At 44.9% G+C, this 20,366-nt stretch overlaps 1 protein-coding gene across 2 annotated transcripts in view; it reads left to right on the forward strand.

Moving 5' to 3' along the window:
* Positions 1 to 20,366, forward strand: part of CTCF (CCCTC-binding factor) — a 79,965-nt gene that overhangs the window by 43,280 nt on the left and 16,319 nt on the right. For both annotated transcript variants that reach the window (XM_005592273.4, XM_005592274.4), the window contains exons 3-7: positions 4,345 to 5,134; positions 5,469 to 5,639; positions 10,904 to 11,037; positions 16,353 to 16,473; positions 17,108 to 17,257. In XM_005592273.4, coding sequence (XP_005592330.2) covers positions 4,354 to 5,134; positions 5,469 to 5,639; positions 10,904 to 11,037; positions 16,353 to 16,473; positions 17,108 to 17,257 — 1,357 coding nt within the window. In that variant the 5' untranslated portion in view covers positions 4,345 to 4,353. The remainder of the gene's footprint in view (positions 1 to 4,344; positions 5,135 to 5,468; positions 5,640 to 10,903; positions 11,038 to 16,352; positions 16,474 to 17,107; positions 17,258 to 20,366) is intronic.

A 20,366-nucleotide genomic window follows, 5' to 3' on the forward strand; every position in this document is an offset into this window, starting at 1 on the left:
GTTTATGAAGCATTTTTCTATCACACTTGGTTATGTTATCTTTCTCCAGACCTGCCTCGTATTACCTTGAGCCATTGTACTACCTATTTCGTCCTTTATGTTAGACAGTAACTCCTAGAATGTAGGACCAGGCCTTGCCCGTCTCTCTGTAGTTCTTGTACTGCCTCGCAGGTGGTCCTGGCTTAAGGAGTCTTCTCTGACTGCTAACGTGGATATAATACAATGTTAAGGTGCCTAGACAGAGAATTAGAGAAAAGTGTCAAAGTGTCTCTAATAGAAGTAGCAAAAGCTTCGTTTGAACTGTATTCTTGGCCAAAAATACAAAACACTTTAATGTTGTTGTTGTTGTTGTTGTTTTGAGACACAGTTTTCACTCTTATTGCCCAGGCTCCAGGCTGGAGTGCAGTGGCACTCAACTCATTGCAATCTCCGCCTCCAGGGTTCAAGCAATTCTCCTGCCTCACTCAGCCTTCCAAGTAGCTGGGATTAGAGGCACACCCCACCACACCCAGCTACACATTTTGTTTTATTTTATTTTTTATTATTATTATTTTAATTTTTTTTTTTTTTTTGAGACAGAGGCTCGCTGTTGCCCTGGGTGGAGGGAGTACAGCTCACTGCAACCTCCAGCTCCCAAGTTCAAGCAGTTCTCCTGCCTCAGTCTCCCAAGTAGCTGGGATTACAGGTGTGTGCAACCACACCTGGTTAAATTTTGTATTTTTAATGGAAATGGGGTTTACCGTGTTGGCCAGGCTTGTCTCGATCTCCTGACTTCAAGTGATCTGCCCGCTTTGGCCTCCCAAAATGCTGGGATTACAGGCATGAGCCACCACGCTCGGCCCTTATTTTACTCTTGTTTAGGTGATGTCATTCACAAGGTTTTTGTTTTTTGTTTCTGAGACCAAGTTTCGCTCTGTCATCCAGGCTGGAGTGCAGGGGCACGTTCTCAGCTCACTGCAACCGCCACCTCCAGGGTTGAAGCTCTATCTCATGCCTCAGCCTCTGAAGTAGCTGGGATTACAGGTGCGCACTGCGCCGCCTGGCTAATTTTTGTATTTTTAGTAGAGATGGGGTTTTGCCATGTTAGCCAGACTGGTTCTGAACTCCTGGCCTCAACTGATCCACCAGCCTTGGCCTCCCAAAGTGCTGGGATTACAGGTGTGAGCCACCGTGCCCGGCCCATTCACAAGATTTAAGAGCCAAAAACTATGAATTGGCCGATTTGTTTTCTGCTTTCTATTATATATTCAATTTGGTTAGCATTTATTGAGTAGTTACCAGCCTGGGCACAGTGCTAAAGAGTAACAATCATGGCCGGGCATGGTGGCTCACACCTCTAATCCCAGCACTGTTGGAGGCGGAGGCAGGCAGATCACAAGGTCAGAAGTTCAAGACCAGCCTGGCCAACATAGTGAAACCCCATCTCTGCTAAAAATACAAAAAATTAGCCAGGTGTGGTGGTGGGCACCTGTAATCCCAGCTACTCAGGAGGCTGAGGCAGGAGAATCACTTAAACCTGGGAGGCGGAGGTTGTAGTGAGCCGAGATCATGCCATTGTCCAGCCCAGGCAACAGTACGAGACTGACTCAAAAAAAAAAAAACCAAAATAGTAAAAATCGGCTGGGCGCAGTGGCTCACGCCTGTAATCCCAGCACTTTGGGAGGCCGAGGCAGGTGGATCACGAGGTCAGGAGATCGAGACCACCCTGGCTAACACGGTGAAACTCCATCTCTACTAAAAATACAAAAAAAATTAGCTGGGCGTGGTGGCGGGTGCCTGTAGTCCCAGCTACTTGGGAGGCTGATGCAGGAGAATGGCGTGAACCCGGGCGGTAGAGCTTGCAGTAAACTGAGATCGCGCCACTGCACTCCAGCCTGGGCGACAGAGCAAGACTCCGTCTCAAAAACAAAAATAGTGAAAACCACTTGTTGGCCAGGCCCGGTGGCTCACGCCTGTAATCCCAGCACTTTGGGAAGCCTATGCAGGCAGATCACAAGGTCAGGAGATCGAGAGCATCCTGGCTAACAGTGAAACCCCATCTGTACTAAAAATACAAAAAATTAGCCAGGCGTGGTGGCAGGCATCTGTAGTCCCAGCTACTCAGAAGGCTGAGGCAGGAGAATGGCGTGAACCCGGGAGGCGGAGCTTGCAGTGAGCAGAGATCTCACCACTGCACTCCAGCCTGGGCGACACAGTAAGACTCCATCTCAGAAAAAAAAAAAAAAAAGCCCCACTTGTTAGATGTAGATCTTATCCTCAGGGAATTCATGATTCATTGTTGGGAGAGAAGTGAATGTCAAGTTGATGGTATGACATGGGCAGTTTTGTGTGGTGTCTACAAACAGGGCCATTGCAGTCTGGATCTAAGTTCTGAGTTTAGCTGCAAAAAACTTTGACAGGGTGGGGAAAATGGGGAATTGCTGTTCAGTGGGTATAAAATTTCAGTTATGCAAGATGAATAAGTTCTAGAGATCTGCTGCACAACATAGTTCCTATATTAATCATATGGTATTATGCACTTTGAATTATGTTGAGGATGGATCTCATGATAAATGTTATCACCAAAAACAAAAATACAAGGAAATTTTGGAGATATGTTTAGTGCTTTTTTTTTTTTTTTTTTTTTGAGACGGAGTTTCGCTTGTTACCCAGGCTGCAGTACAGTGACGCAATCTCAGCTCACTGCAACCTCCACCTCCCGGGTTCAAGCGATTCTCCTGCCTCAGCCTCCCAAGTAGCCAGGATTACAGGTATGTGCCACCAAACCCGGCTAATTTTGTATTTTAGTAAGGATGGGGTTTCTTCATGTTGGTCAGGCTGGTCTCGAACTCCTGACCTCAGGTGATCTGCTCACTTTGGCCTCCCAAAGTCCTGGGATTATAGGCGTGAGCCATGATGCCCTTAATATAGCTACCTCAATAAAGCTTTTTACAAAACATTGGCAGGCCCGGGCAGAGTGACTCGCTCACACGTATAATCCCAGCATTTTGGGAGGCTTAGGTGGGAGGATTGCTTGAGCCCAGTTCAAGGCCAGTCTGGAAACATGGCAAGACCCCATCATTGCAGAAAATTAAGCTAATTCATATATGCATCATCTCACATCCTTGTCATTTTTTGTGATGAGAACACTTAAAAATCTGCTCTCAGTTATTTTCAGGTGTACATTATTAAGTATAATAGTCATGTTGTACAATAGATCTCTTGAACTTATTCCCACTAACTGAAATTTTATGTCCTTTGACCAATGTCTTCCCCACTACATGTGTAAGATTTAAATTAGTTTTGTTAGTAATTCTTTAATATCATCAGATATCCAGAGTTGAAATTTCTAATTGTCTTGTGCACATCTTTTTCTTTTTTTTTTTTTTGAGACAGAGTCTCGCTCTGTTGCCCAGGCTGGAGTGCAGTGGCGGGATCTCTGCTCACTGCAAGCTCTGCCCCTGGGTTCACGCCATTCTCCTGCCTCAGCCTCCCGAGTAGCTGGGACTATAGGCGCCTGCCATCATGCTTGGCTGTTTTTGTATTTTTAGTAGAGGCGGGGTTTCACCATGTTAGCCAGGATGGTCTTGATCTCCTGACCTCATGATCCACCCGCCTCGGCCTCCCAAAGTGCTGGGATTACAGGCGTGAGCCACCGCGCCCGGCCTGTGTCACATCTTTTTCATCATTTATTGGTTTGAATCAGGATCCAAAGAAGATTCACGCATTGTGATTGATTACTGGTCTCTTAAGACTCTTTATATCAGAGTTTCTCAACCTCAGTGCTCTTGACATCTTGGACCTGATAATTCTTTGTGGTGGAGGACTGACCTGTGCCTTGGAGGATGTTTAATAGCATCTCTAGCTTCCACCCACTAGATACCAGTAGCACATCCCAGCCCAGTAGTGACAACCAAAAATGTCTTAGCCAAATGTTCCTAGAGGCAGAGTCACCCCAGGCTGAGCACCACTGATCTACTGGTTCTCCCTCCAGTCTTCTTTTTATTCTTCTGGTTATCTATTTGCAGAAGAACCTGAGTATAATCTTGCAGTGTTTCCCTCAGTATGGATTTCACTGATTTAATCCCTGTAGTGTAATTTAACATCTTCAGTCACCAATTTCCTGTTAATTGGGTTTGATCTAGAGACTTGATTGGTTTTGGAGTTTTTGGGTTTGACAAGATTGCATTATAGGTGTGGTTTTTTCTTTCATCGAGAGGCACATAATGTCTGTTGTGTCTTTTTTTAATATTAACAACCATTGATGCCTAATTCATTCACCACAGGGTCTTTATGTTTTAAAATGTATGTTTTTATTTAGGCTGCTTTGCTTTAAATAACAATCTGTGTTCTCCCTTAATAAAGGCAGGGGAAATGGAAGGTGAGGCGGTCGAAGCCATTGTGGAGGAGTCCGAAACTTTTATTAAAGGAAAGGAGAGAAAGACTTACCAGAGACGCCGGGAAGGGGGCCAGGAAGAAGATGCCTGCCACTTACCCCAGAACCAGACAGATGGGGGTGAGGTGGTCCAGGATGTCAACAGCAGTGTACAGATGGTAATGATGGAACAGCTGGACCCCACCCTTCTTCAGATGAAGACTGAAGTAATGGAGGGCACAGTGGCTCCAGAAGCAGAGGCTGCTGTGGACGATACCCAGATTATAACTTTACAAGTTGTAAATATGGAGGAACAGCCCATAAACATAGGAGAGCTTCAGCTTGTTCAAGTACCTGTTCCTGTGACTGTACCTGTTGCTACCACTTCCGTAGAAGAACTTCAGGGGGCTTATGAAAATGAAGTGTCTAAAGAGGGCCTTGCGGAAAGTGAACCCATGATATGCCACACCCTACCCTTGCCTGAAGGGTTTCAGGTGGTTAAAGTGGGGGCCAATGGAGAGGTGGAGACACTAGAACAAGGGGAACTTCCACCCCAGGAAGATCCTAGTTGGCAAAAAGACCCAGACTATCAGCCACCAGCCAAAAAAACAAAGAAAACCAAAAAGAGCAAACTGCGTTATACAGAGGAGGGCAAAGATGTAGATGTGTCTGTCTACGATTTTGAGGAAGAACAGCAGGAGGGTCTGCTATCAGAGGTTAATGCAGAGAAAGTGGTTGGTAATATGAAGCCTCCAAAGCCAACAAAAATTAAAAAGAAAGGTAAAACAAGTTTATCCATAGTGGTTTCATAAAACCATTTTGGGATAAGCACACAACACAGTGCCTATGCAAGTTGTTTTATTTTAACCGTATTTATAAAAGGTCATTATGTGGGTACAGTTCTTTAAAACCAGTCTAAAGTAAGTTTTTTTACAGATCAAATGCTCTGTTTTTAATCCCAAAGAAGAAGTAAATGTATCAATGATATGAGATAATTATGACTTATATTGGGTTTTGTTATTAAAAGCTAATAAAATATATTTGTAGAAATTTAAGATTAGGATTAATCTTAACACTTTGAAACTCTGCAGCAAGTGTTTTATTTTGCACATAGGTGTAAAGAAGACATTCCAGTGTGAGCTTTGCAGTTACACGTGTCCACGGCGTTCAAATTTGGATCGTCACATGAAAAGCCACACTGATGAGAGACCACACAAGTGCCATCTCTGTGGCAGGGCATTCAGAACAGTCACCCTCCTGAGGAATCACCTTAACACACACACAGGTGCTGGATAAGAATGTTGGGGGCTACAACAGCAAATGCTCAGACTTGGCTTTTTAATATTCATTCAAGCTCACTCCAGTGGGAATTTAAAGGAAGTTTTTATTATTTCTTATGATGCCCTTTTTGTAATCGTGATTTTATTGTAAGCACTTGGATTTAGTTATTATAGACAAATGTAAAGAAAATTTAATGAAAAATAACAACACCCTGTCTCTTAAAAAAAAAAAAAAGAGTCTCTTGCAATAGATGCCTGGTACTCTGAGGAAGAACATTAGAAATAGAAGTGAAATCCCAGTGAAACCCCGTCTCTACTAAAAATACAAAAAATTAGCTGGGTGTGGTGGCGGGTGCCTGTAGTCCCAGCTACTCGGGAGGCTGAGGCAGGAGAATGGCATGAACCCGGGAGGTGGAGCTTGCAGTGAGCCGAGATATCCCGCCACTGCACTCCAGCCTGGGCAACTGTGAGTCTCCATCCAAAAAAAAAAAAAAAACAACAAATGGAAGTGAAATCTTACCTTTATTTACAAAAAACAAAACAAAACAAAAAAAGGCTGGGCAGAGTGACTCATGCCTGTAATCCTAGGACTTTGGGAGGCTGAGGTGGGCAGATCACTTGAGATTAGAAGTTGGAGACCAGCCTGGCCAACATGACAAAACCCCATCCATCTCTACTAGCAATACATAAATTAGCTAGGTGTGGTGGCGGGTGCCTGTAATCCCAGCTACTCAGGAGGCTCAGGCAGGAGAATCACTTGAAACCTGGGAGGCAGATGTTGCAGTGAGCTGAGATAGCGCTACTGCACTCCAGCCTGGGTGACAGTGAGACTTTGTCTCTCAAACACACCATACCATTTTTTGTTTCTGGTTGTTTCAGGATAAGTAATTCATAATTTCAGAATGGAAAAGTTAAGGCACCGTTCTTGATAATTCAAACATTTATTTGAGCACCCTACTTACTTTAGTGTTCAGATATTCTGATATTAGCTTTATGTTGGCTATGGCCAGGTTCCATGAGGTCTAAAGTAGAGGGACTGTATGCACTAAACTTCTCTTTAAGCTCTCCTGGGCTGTTTGTTATTCCAGTGTAGGAACTTAGTTGCAAGTCTTCTCACATGGTTTTTCATGCAGAATAACTTTCTTCTGTCCATATTCTGTACTTCATTTCATATGACAACTCTTGTTTTTGTTTTTCAGGCTTCTAAAAATTTCTAATGACAACTCTTGTTTTAGATTTGTTTGTGCTGGTTGTCAGATGACCATGATCAAGTGGGTGTTAATCATAAACAGTATGCTGTACATTGGCACATTCTTCACTAATATGACTGACTTTTAAACATCTTTATAATTTCTACTCAGACACTTGATAATATGTTTTATTTGATACTTTGAAGACACTAGGATGGGGCATATGACTACGTAAAAGTAACTGGGTAATCCCAGCACTTTGGAAATCCGATGGGAGGTAGATCACTTGAGGCCAGGAGGTCTAGACCAGCCTGGCCAACATGGCAAAACTGCCTCTGTACTAAAAATACAAAAAATCAGCTGGGTGTGGTGGCACACGCCAGTAAACCTAGCTACTTGGGTGGTTGAGGCAGGAGAATCACTTGAATGCAGGACATAGAGGTTGCAGTAAGCCGAGATTGTGCCACTGCACCCCAACCTAGGTGACAGAGCAAGACTCTGTCTCACCAAAATCAATAAATAAATGGCCCCATGACAGGACTTCCCAGGATGGGTGTGCCTTGATGTGGGCATTCTCTATCTAGTCTTCAGCTTTGAAAGTAAGAGGTGTGCAGTCTGGTTACTCAGCAGATTTGGCAGGACTAATTCATATCAACAAAACCCGCAAGAGCAGACAGGTGCCTACACAAGAGTATCAGTTTATGGTGAAGAGTATATCTTTTCATGTTCCAGATGCAGTTGCATTGTATTCTAGGGGGCGTCATTGTCTTTGTTATGATGCTGTAGCGGCCAGGCACCATAGCTCTTGCCTGTAATCCCAGCACTTTGGGAGGCCGAGGTGGGTGGATCACCTGAGGTCAGGAGTTCAAGACCAGCCTGGCCAACATGGCGAAACCCTGTCTCTACTAAAAATATAAAAAATTTAGCTGGGCGTGGTGGCGCATGCCTGTAGTCCCAGCTACTTGGAAGACTGAGGCAGGAGAATTGCTTAAATCCAGGAAGCAGAAATTGCAGTGAGTGGAGATCACACAATTGCACTCCAGCCCAGGTGACAGAGCGAGACTCTGTCTCAAAAAAAAAAAAGATGCTGTAGCAGTTGAAAGCTAACTTGGTGAGGATGAGCCTTGATGGCTGGGCATGGTGGCTCACACCTGTAATCTCCACACCTGGGGAGGCCGAGGCTGGTGGATCACTTGAGGTCAGGAGTAAACCCTGTCTCGACTAAAAATACAAAAATTAGCCAGTTGGCTGGGTGTGGTGGCTTATGCCTGTAATCCCAGCACTTTGGGAGGCCAAGGCAGGCGGATCACCTGAGGTCGGGAGTTTAAGACCAGCCTGACCAACATGGGGAAACCCCGTCTCTACTAAAAATACAAAATTAGCTGGGCATGGTGGCACATGCCTGTAATTCTAGCTACTCGGGAGGCTGAGGCAGGAGAATCGCTTGAACCTGGGAGGTGGAGGTTGCAGTGAGCTGAGATCGTGCCATTGCACTCCATCCTGGGCAACAAGAGCAAAACTCGGTCTCAGAAAAAAAAGCCGGGCATGGTGGCTTACGCCTGTAATCCCAGCACTTTGGGAGGCCGAGACAGGCAGATCACAAGGTCAGGAGATCGAGACCGTCCTGGCCAGCATGGTGAAACCCCGTCTCTACTAAAAATACAAAAAAAAAAAGCCAGGTGTGGTGGCACGTATCTGTAGTCCCAGCTACTGAGGAGGCTGAGGCAAGAGAATTGCTTCAACCTGGAAGGTAGAGGTTGCAGTGAGCCAAAATCGTGCTACTGCACTACAACCGAGGCGACAGAGCAGGAGACTCCATCTCACAAAAAGAAAAAAAGAGGATGGGCCTTGAGTGAAGGAATGTAGGTGGTCATGTGGCGCAGCCTAATGGAAATCCCTGCTCTACAGCAGTGTCCACTTCTTTGCTAATTGCCATGCTTATGTCTGCCAGGGGCAGGCCTCTTTCTCCCCTGGATAGTACTAGGTAAACACCAGCATTTATTTTTTAGCTTACTTTTTTCTAAAAGAAGACCAGGCATGGTGGCTCACACCTGTAATCTCAGCAATTTGTGAGACCGAGGCTGGAGGATTGCTTGAGCCCAGGAGTTTGAGACAAGCCTGGGCAACGTGGCAAGACTCCATCTCTACAAAATAGAAAAAATTAGCCAGGCATGGTGGTGCAAGCCTGTAGTCTCAGCTACTGGAGAGGCTGAAGTAGGAGGATCACTTGAGCCTGGGAAGTCAAGGCTGCAGTGAGCCTTGATCCTATCACTGCACTCCTGCTGGACAACAGAGGAAGACCCTGGCTCAAAAACAAGGAAAAGAAAATTGGATGCCGGCCGGGCGCGGTGGCTCAAGCCTGTAATCCCAGCACTTTGGGAGGCCGAGACGGGCGGATCACGAGGTCAGGAGATCGAGACCATCCTGGCTAACATGGTGAAACCCCGTCTCTACTAAAAAATACAAAAAACTAGCCGGGCGAAGTGGCGGGCGCCTGTAGTCCCAGCTACTTGGGAGGCTGAGGCAGAAGAATGGCGTGAACCCGGGAGGCGGAGCTTGCAGTGAGCTGAGACGACAGTGAGCCTGGGCGACAGAGCATGACTCCGTCTCAAAAAAAAAAAAAAAGAAAGAAAGAAAATTGGATGCCACTTTTCTTCTCTTGTTAATTGTTTTACTTCTCATCCATACACCATACTCTACACTTTTCACAGGAAGAAGTCTGTGCTTTACCGTTAGATCCATGGTGGTTCTAGAGAATCAAATTGAATGAACAAATGAACATTCCTTGGAATTGCTTACTTTTTATTATACTCCAGTCACTCTTCCTCTCCACCATTCTCTTCATTCTCTAAGAGAATCATTTCTGCAGATGGCTGGTTCTATTCATTACATTGTGGCTCTTCCTAATTGTATTCTCAAAGGCAGCCTTCTTTTGGTTTTAGTGTTAGGTATTACCTTGCTGTCACCCCTTAGCTGCTGCCCACAATTACAGATGGTCACTAGTCTGTGAAACTGGCATTGCATTGTGCTATCAGTTTTGTCTCTAGGATTCCTTCAGTGAAAGACAAGAAATGTAGAGAGTATATTATTCATAAATGTTTTATATTGGATGAATTGACATTCAGAATGATCACAGCATATTAGACAAGGGTGCTTGAAAATCATTTGTTTAAATCACATAAAAGGCAATACTATGTAAAGCCTGTGATAAGCCTGTGAAATTCCTTATCAAGAGAGACAAATATAGAAAACAAGCTATATGCTTGTGGTTTTTTGTTTTTGTTTTTGTTTTTGTTTTGAGACAGAGTTCGCTCTGTCGCCCAGGCTGGAGTGCAGTGGCGCGATCTCGGCTCACTGCAAGCTCCGCCTCCTGGGTTTACGCCATTCTCCTGCCTCAGCTTCCCCAGTAGCTGGGACTACAGGCGCCTGCCACCACACCCGGTTAATTTTTTGTATTTTTAGTAGAGACGGGGTTTCACCGGGTTAGCCAGGATGGTCTCAGTCTCCTGACTGCGTGATCCGCCTGCCTCGGCCTCCCAAAGTGCTGGGATTACAGGCGTGAGCCACCACGACCGGCCATGCTTGTGTTTTTAAAAGAAAGTTTCAGAATATGGACAGCCCAATGGCCCTATATTTATAGTCATAATACAGTGAGATTTGAGAGACGGGATCTTGCCATGTTGCCCAAGCTGGTCTCAAACTCTTAGCCTCCCAGAGTTCTGGGATTAGAAGCCTGAGCCACCAAGACCAGTCTCTATTAACTTTTAATCCATAATGACCAGGATATTCACAAAATAGGAATAAGAAGGTTTTTATGATGTTAAAAGGCAGCAGATTCAGATGGGTAATTAAGAGAAACTAAATGTTTGGCATGTGTTACAATATCCCGGCGTTAGTATTATAAATCCATCCAGGCCCTCCCATAGTTTTTGGAGCTCACTTTTGGATCTACTTACAAGCTACTGCAATTGATGGGATGACTAGGGTTCAGTCTCACAGCAGTTCTATGCCACACATTGATATCTGTCATTAACTGTGCCCTTGATCTTGCTCTTCCTGTTATTCCATCCTTTCTCTAGGTACTCGTCCTCACAAGTGCCCCGACTGCGACATGGCCTTTGTGACCAGTGGAGAATTGGTTCGGCATCGTCGTTACAAACACACCCACGAGAAGCCATTCAAGTGTTCCATGTGCGATTACGCCAGTGTAGAAGTGAGTGTTCAGCTTTTTGTTGGTATCTGTCTTAGGCAGGCCATGATGTATTTCTGTACGAAGCTGTAACTACCCAAACTGACTTAAGATGAGGTAGAAAAATGTTAGTAAATTATTGGCTGCGTGCAGTGACTCAAGCCTGTAATCCCAGCACTTTGGGAGGCTGAGGCGGGTGGATCACAAGGTCAGGAGATGAGACCATCCTGGCTAACACAGTGAAACCCCGTCTCTACTAAAAATACAAAAAAAATTAGCCAGGTGTGGTGGCGGGCGCCTGTAGTCCCAGCTACTCGGGAGGCTGAAGCAGGAGAATGGCGTGAACCTGGCAGGCGGAGCTTGCAGTGAGCCGAGATTGCACCACTGCACTCCAGCCTGGGCAACAGAGCAAGACTCCGTCTCAAAAAAAAAGGAGACCGGGCGCGGTGGCTCAAGCCTGTAATCCCAGCACTTTGGGAGGCCGAGACGGGTGGATCACGAGGTCAGGAGATCGAGACCATCCTGGCTAACACGGTGAAACCCCGTCTCTACTAAAAAAAAAAATACAAAAAAACTAGCCGGGGCGAGGTGGCAGGCGCCTGTAGTCCCAGCTACTCGGGAGGCTGAGGCAGGAGAATGGCGTAAACCCGGGAGGCGGAGCTTGCAGTGAGCCGAGATCCGACCACCACACTCCAGCCTGGGCGACAGAGTGAGACTCCGTCTCAAAAAAAAACAATAAGAAAAATGTTAGTAAATTATGAATACTCCCACACAACACCCCTCCCCGAAAAAAACTTATGAGTGTGAAAGATTTACCTGTTAAAAAGAGTACCAGTATCTGGCCGTGTGTGGTGGCTCACACCTATAATCCCAGCACTTTGGGAGGCCAAGGCGGGCGGATCACCTGTGGTCGGGAGTTTGAGACCAGCCTAACTAACATGGAGAAACCCCATCTCTACTAAAAAATAAAAAATTTAGGCTGGGCACGGTGGTTCACGCCTGTAATCCCAGCACTTTGGGAGGCCGAGGCGGGCAGATCATGACGTCAGGAGATCGAGACCCTCCTGGCTAAAATGGTAAAACCCCATCTCTACTAAAAACACAAAAAATTAGCCGGGCGTGGTGACGGGTGCCTGTAGTCCCAGCTACTCGGGAGACTGAGGCAGGAGAATGGCGTGAATCTGGGAGGCGAAGCTTGCAGTGAGCCGAGATCCCGCCTCTGCACTCCAGCCTGGGCGACAGAGCGAGACTCCATCTCTAAATAAATAAATATTAGCTGGGTGTGGTGGCACATGCCTGTAATCCCAGCTACTCAGGAGGCTGAGGCAGGAGAATCGCTTGAACCTGGAAGGAGGAGGTTGCAGTGCGCCGAGATCGCGCCATTGCACTCCAGCCTGGGCAACAAGAGCGGAACTGTCTTAAAAAGAGTACCAGTTTCACATGTTAGTAACAGGCAAATTCTGTCAAACTTAGAAAAAAAACTGTACCCAGAGCATTTTAAAATGGTAGGTTTAGGCGGGGTGAGGTGGCTCACGCCTGTAATCCCAGCACTTTGGGAGGCTGAGGTGGGCAGATCACAAGGTCAGGAGATCGAGACCATCCTGGCTAACACGGTGAAACCCCGTCTCGACTAAAAATACAAAAAATTCGCCGGGCATGGTGGCAGGTGCCTGTAGTCCCAGCTACTTGGGAGGCTGAGGCAGGAGAATGGCGTGAACCCGGGAGGTGGAGCTTGCAGTGAGCCAAAATCACGTCACTGTACTCCCGCCTGGGCAACAGAGCAAGACTCCATCTCAAAAAAAAAAAAAAGCTAGGTTTATCAGTTTTATTATTTGAAGCTACACTGTTACCAAAACTGGGTCAGAAAACTACCAAAAAGAAAACTTATCCTCAGAAAGAAACAAAAATTTTAAATGAAATTATTAGCCAGTGAGCCAACCTAATTTAGTAATACGTTCTAAAAAATAAGTGATACTGAATATATCTGAAACACAATGATAGTTTATCATTGGGAAATTACTGATATATATTACATTGAAGGATTGAAGAAAAACTATATTATTTCTGTAGATGGGAGGGAGCGCTAAAATTCAGTAATTGTTAATTACTGTTTAATGTCCTAGCAAGTTAAGTATAGGAGAAAATTTCTTTAATGTGTTTAGGCTGGGCGCGGTGGCTCAATGCCTTTAATCCCAGTACTTTGGGAGGTTGAGGTGGGCAGATCACCTGAGGTCAGGAGTTGACCAGCCTGGCCAACATGGTGAAACCCCATCTCTACTAAAAATACAGAAATTAGCTGGGCACGGTGGCACGCGCCTGTAGTCTCAGCTACTCGGGAGGCTGAGGCAGGAGAATCATTTGAACCTGGGAGGTGTAAGTTGCATTGAGGCAGGATCACTCCACTGAACTCCAGCCTGGGTGACGAGTGAGACTACCTCAAAAAAAAAAAAAAAAGCATATATATACCAGAAATGTATAATAAACTTATCCTAATTAATTCTGAAACATTGAAAGTATTTCCACTAAATTCTGGAATGTGACAAGATATTCATTCTTAATGTTACTGTTTCAGCGTTGTACTGGAAATCCTAGCTAATAGAATAAAGTAAGAAATGAATTATTAATGGAAAGATAAAACTGTTATTTCTTGCAGAGAGATTTGCTTATAGAGAAAATCTAAGAGTATCAAAACAAAAACTTAGAGCGGGAAGAGTTCAGTTCACTGACCAGATATAAGCATACAGAAATCAGTAACTTCTATAGTGATAGGAAGGTGTAAAATGGATTCTAATAGCAATAAAATAACTTAGGGATAAACTGAACAACAAAAAACAATATCTGGCTGGGCATGATGGCTCACGCCTGTAATCCCAGCACTTTGGGAGGCCGAGGCGGGCAGATCACTAGGTCAGGAGATCGAGACCATCCTGGCTAACACAAAGAAAATACAAAAAATTAGCTGGGCGTGGTGGCGGTCACCTGTAGTCCCAGCTACTCAGGAGGCTGAGGCAGGAGAATGGGGTGAACCCAGGAGGCGGAGCTTGCAGTGAGCCGAGGTCATGCCACTGACCTCCAGCCTGGGCGACAGAGCGAGACTCTGTCTCAAAAACAACAACAACAATATCTATGAAATCTACGTGAAGAAAACCTCAAGCTTTTCCAAAGGACATGAATAAATGAAGAAACATTACAAGTTAATTCTAACTTTCAGCTGGAAGAATAAATGTGAATGGCTAAGATAAATTTGAAAATAGAATGAGGGGCTTATGTAATTGGATTTTGTAAAACTATAGTAAATGAAACCAGTGTGATATTGCAGCAGGAATAGATAGCTCATTGGAACAGAGTGGGTTCTGGTACATACGAGTTAACAGGTTAAATAGGGAAATCTTGAAGGAAGAGAGTTAGTAATGCTATTAGGATAGTTATCGACTTATGTGTTGAAAACTTGGTGTATAACACTTATAACTGGGGCCGGGCATGGTAGCTCACCCCTATAATCCCAGCACTTTGGGAAACCAAGGCGGGTTGGTCACCTGAGATCAAGAGTTCGAGACCAGCCTGACCAACATGGTGAAACCCCATCTCTACTAAAGATACAAAAGTTAGCCAGGCGTGGTGGTGTGCGCCTGTAGTCTCAGCTACTTGGGAGGCCAAGCCAGGAGAATTGCTTGACTCTGGGAGGTGGAGGTTGCAGTGACCCACAATCATGACACTGCACTCCAGCCTGGGCAACAGAGCGAGATTTCATCTCAAAAGAGAAACCAACAATACTTAAGAGTGCAGTGCTTGTTTTTGTTTGTTTGTTTTTTCCTTAAAATTGGGAAACTTTTTAAATTTTTCAAAGCAAACATTGAAACATTAGTGAATGTTCAAAGCGCTTTTTGGGGCAGGGGGGTACGTGGGGGACAGGGTCTCTCACTCTGTCGCCCAGGCTGGAGTGCAGTGGTGTGATCATGGCTCACTGTAGCCTTAAACTACTGGGATCAGGTGATCCTCCCACTTTAGCTGCTCCTCATGTAACTGGGACTACGGGCATGTACCACCACACCCATCGGGCATGTACCACCACACCCATCTAATTTTTGTATTTTTTGTAGAGACAGGGTTTTGCCATGTTGCCCAGGCTGGTCTCGAACTCCTGACCTCAAGTGATCTGCACACGCCTTGGCCTGCCAAAGTGCTGGGATTACAGGTGTGAGCCACCGCACCCTGCCCTCAAAGCACTTCGTAGAATCAAGTTTGAAAGTCACTGTTTTAGGCCGGGCGCGGTGGCTCAAGCCTGTAATCCCAGCACTTTGGGAGGCCGAGACGGGCGGATCACGAGGTCAGGAGATCGAGACCATCCTGGCTAACACAATGAAACCCCGTCTCCACTAAAAATACAAAAAAATTAGCTGGGCGTGGTGGCGGCGCCTGTAGTCCCAGCTACTCGGGAGGCTGAGGCAGGAGAATGGCGGGAACCCGGGAGGCAGAGCTTGCAGTGAGCCGAGATCGCGCCACTGCACTCCAGCCTGGGCGACAGAGCGAGACTCCGCCTCAAAAAAAAAAAAAAAAAAAAAAAAAAAGAAAGTCACTGTTTTAGTATAAGGTATCCTGCAGGGGACTAAAGGATGGATAATGGGAGGATGATAGATGAGAGGCCCTTCGAGCCTGGCCTGTCTAGGAAACCCTAATGATAGGAAAAGAGGATGAGTGGAATTAAAACATGTATTCAGTAACTCAGGATTTGGAACAAATTGATCTGTAAATAGGCATGGATTAGTTTTAAACTATTACGGAAATTTTCAAACATGTAGAAGTAAAGATTGTAATACATCCTCATGTGCCTACCACCCAGCTTAAACAGTTACTAGTCACATGAAATCTTTTTTTTGAGACAGTTTCGCTCTTGTTGCCCAGGTTGGAGTGCAATGGCATGATCTTGGGTCACTGCGACCTCCACCTTCTGGGTTCAAGAGATTCTTCAGCCTCAGTCTTCCGAGTAGGTGTGTGCCACCATGCCTGGCTAATTTTTGTATTTTTAGTAGATAGGGGGTCTCAGCATGTTGGCCAGGCTGGTCTTGAACTCCTGACCTCAGATGATCCGCCCACCTTGGCTTCCCAAGTAATGACCAATCTTGACTCATCTACACCTGTATTCATTTACCCACTTCTCTTAGATAATGATAAGGATTCGAGAAGCAAAGTTTACAAATAATGAAGAGAGAAGGTTATCTTTTAGACTTCTTCTGTGTTCTGAATTTCAGTGCTCCAAAGCTAAGCTTTTGTGCCTAACCTACAGTGCTCATGTTACAGTCTGTGTTAACAGAAGTTAAAGTTTTGTTTTCATATTTCAGGTCAGCAAATTAAAACGTCATATTCGCTCTCATACTGGAGAGCGTCCATTTCAGTGCAGTTTGTGCAGTTATGCCAGCAGGGACACATACAAGCTGAAAAGGCACATGAGAACCCATTCAGGTAGGACTTCTCCACTCCTTACTGTATTAATGAGCTGCTTTTCAGTGAATCCCATGGGACCCTGTGGACCACTGTGTGCCCCCATTGTTTATGCAAATGGAAGACTGGCATGAAAATAGTATGGAATTGATTAATGCTTCTCTGGCATATCCTCTGAATTCATTGTTCGGAAAATACATTAGAAAATAGTACCTTTTGTTTTGTTCAACTTGAATCTGCCTATAACAAGAAAATAATACTTTTTAAGGGAGAAATTAAGTTAAAATGGACAGATTTTAATTTTGAAAGTCTGGGTGGATTTCCTAACCCACCTTATTCAGTTTTCCTGGATACTGCCTTTTCTTAAAAAGAAAAACTTGTGGGTTCTCCATTCAGTCTTCCCCAAAGGTAAGCATTGCTGTAATGTGGAGGATTCCAGAGCAGAGCTGGACAGAGCAGAGGTGGCCAGTAGCAGTTTAGGACTTGGCCATGTCTGAAGATAGACATGATCTGGGCACTGGGACTGAGCCTCAGCCTTCCTGAGACCTGTAGATTCTCTGTGATGTAGCATATCTGCCACCTGAGTTACCCTCCAATTAAATTACAGTATTTATTCATTTCATTTAATGTGTTCAATTCTGTATTTTCTTTAAAGGAGAAAAGCCTTATGAATGTTATATTTGTCATGCTCGGTTTACCCAAAGTGGTACCATGAAGATGCACATTTTACAGAAGCACACAGAAAATGTGGCCAAATTTCACTGTCCCCACTGTGACACAGTCATAGCCCGAAAAAGTGATTTGGGTAAGTAGATCAGTGACAAGTGAAAAACATATTTTGAAGGATTTATATTTTGAAATATGGGGATCATAAATAACTTCACCTTCTGACTCTCATACATTTTATGTATAGGAATGGCCTGTCACTTAGTAAAAGCCATTGCTTAGCTACTTTTTTTTTTTTTTTTTTTTTCCTGTTTCTTCTTTTTCTTACTGTAGTCAGGCCACAAGATTCTGTCCTGAATAAAACTCATCTATAAATTAATGGGAGCTGTGATGGGAGGAAACAGAGTACACCTTTAATTAGTAGCCCTCCTTCCCCAAATAGGAAAGTAACATAGTGTAATTCAAACTCAGGTCATTCTATTGTATTTTTTTGAGAACATCTGTACTTTCTCTAAGTAATGGGACTATTTTATTGGTTTAGTAGCAACTGTTTTTCTGTGCATAAACTAGAGTTTACATAGATACGGAGTTTATTAATAATATTTAGGCCGGCACGGTGGCTCACGCCTGTAATCCCAGCACTTTGGGAGGCCAAGGCAGGTGGATCACAAGGTCAGGAGATGGAGACCATCCTGGCTAACAAGGTGAAACCCCGTCTCTACTAAAAATAAAAAAAATTAGCGGGCATGGTGGTGGGCATCTGTAATCCCAGCTACTCGGGACTCTGAGGCAGGAGAATGGTGTGAACTTGGGGGACGGAGCTTGCAGTAAGCCGAGATCGCACCACTGCACTCTAGCCTGGGCAACAGGGCGAGACACTGTCTCAAAAAAAAAAAAAAAAAACACATTTAGTGTAACTCATACAGAAAGATAGTCACTTGGATTGCCTGCTGTGTTTTTTTTATTCAAAGCAGAAATAAGTATTGCCCATTGTTTTACTTTTTTGCTCATTGAATTTCACAACAACCATATGAAGTAATGAAGGCTCATCTTACTCTGATTTGATAGGTGATAAGCCTAAGACTCAGAGAGCTGTCTTTACCAAAGCTTTGCAACACAGCTTCTGGGTGGCAAAACCAAGCTAAGTTCTCTTGAGTCTGCCCCAGCTCCTTCTCACACTGGGGTGTATATTAGTACCCAGGCCATAGCAGCAGCTTGTCCATCCCCAGCATAAACATGGCCTGTCTTTCTGCAGCAGTGGTTTTACTCAGAAGAGTTTTGAAGAAACTTTATGCAATTTAGCTGGTGTCTTAACACTTTTTTTTTTTTTTTTTTTTTTTGATACGGAATCTCACTCTGTCGCACAGTCTGGAGTGCACTGGCACGATCTCGGCTCACTGAAACCTCCACCTCCCTGGTTCAAGCGATTCTTCTGCCTCAGTCTCCTGAGTAGCTAGGACTACAGGCATGTACTTCCATGCCCGACTAATTTTTGTATTTTTGGTAGAGATGAGGTTTTACCATATTGGCCAGGCTGGTCTCAAATTCCTGACCTCATGATCTGCCTGTCTCAGCCTCCCAAAGTGCTGGGATTATAGGCATGAGCCACTGCGCTCTGCCATCTTAATACTTTTTAAAATTTATTTTTATTGGGGCTGGGCACGGTGGCTCATGCCTGTAATCCCAGCACTTTGGGAGTCCGAGGTGGGCAGATCACCTGAGATGAGGAGTTCAAGACCAGCCTGGCCAACATGGTGAAACCTCGTCTCTACAAAAATACAAAAATTAGCGTGGCATGATGGCGGGTGCCTGTAATCCCAGCTACTCAGGAGGCTGAGGTGGGAGAATCTCTTGAACCTGGGAGGCGGAGGTTGCGGTGAGCCAAGATTGTGCCATTGCACACCAGCGTGGGCAACAGAGACTCTGTCTCCAAAAAAAAAAAAAAATTATTTGTATTTTTGTATTGCTATGTAATAGTTCTATTAAAACTTTTTTATATAGCCAGGCGCGGTGGCTTACTCCTGTAATCCCAGCACTTTGGGAAGCCAAGGCGGGCGGATCATGAGGTCAGGAGATTGAGACCATCCTGGCTAACACGGTAAAAACCCGTCTTAACTAAAAATACAAAAAATTAGTCAGGCGTGGTGGCTGGTCGCACGTGCCTGTAGTCCCAGCTAGTTGGGAGGCTCAGGCAGGAGAATCGCTTGAACCCGGGAGGCAGAGGTTGCAGTGAGCTGAAATCACACCCCTGCACTCCAGCCTGGGCAACAAAGCAAGACTCCATCTCAAAAAAACAAACTTTTTAAAAATATTAATATATTAAGCAAAATGCAAATGTTATTTTATATTTTATTTTATTTATTTTCTTTGTTTGAGATGAGTCTCGTTCTGTCGCCTAGGCAGGAGTGCAGTGGCACAATCTTGGCTCACTGCAACCTCCACCTCCCGGGTTCAAGCGATTCTCCTGCCTCAGCCTCCCAAGTAACTGGGATTGTAGGTTCGCACCACCATGCCCAGCTAATTTTGTATTTTTAGTGGAGATAGGGTTTCACCATGTTGGCCAGGCTGGTCATGAACTCCTGACCTCAAGTGATCCACCCACCTCAGTCTCCCAAAGTGCTGGCATTATAGGCATGAGCCATCACACCTGGCCAACGTCACATATATTTTGAAGATCAAACCATGAGCTTGCAGTAAACGACTTTGGGCTCCACGTAAGACCCATGAGTCATACATTCATTCTGGTCGACTGTTAAGAGTTTTGTGTTAGAAATTAAATCTTTCAGGCCAGGTGTGGTGACTCACTCCTGTAATCCCATTACTTTGGGAGGCTGAGGTGGGCAGATCACGAGAGTAGTTTGAGACCAGCCTGGCTAACATGGTGAAACTCTTGTCTTTTACTAAAGAAATACCAAAATTAGTTGGGCATGGTGGCAAGTGCCTGTAATCCCAGCCACTCAGGAGACCAAGGCAGAAGAATCGCGTGAACCCGGGAGGTGGAGGTTGCAGTGAGTAAGATCGTGCCACTGCACCCCGGCCTAGGCAATAGAGTAAGACTGTCTCCAAAAAAAATTAGCCAGATGTGGTGGTGCACACCTATAGTCCCAGCTATTTGGGAGGCTGAGGCAGGAGAATTGCTTGAATCTGGGAAGCGGAGGTTGCAGTGAGCTGAGATCTTGCCACTGCACTCCAGCCTGAGTGACAGAGCATGAGACTCTGTCTCAAAAAAAAGAAAAAAGCCAATTCTA

Source organism: Macaca fascicularis, chromosome 20, assembly GCF_037993035.2.
Source record: "Macaca fascicularis isolate 582-1 chromosome 20, T2T-MFA8v1.1".
In the NCBI taxonomy this organism is placed as follows: Eukaryota; Metazoa; Chordata; class Mammalia; order Primates; family Cercopithecidae; genus Macaca; species Macaca fascicularis.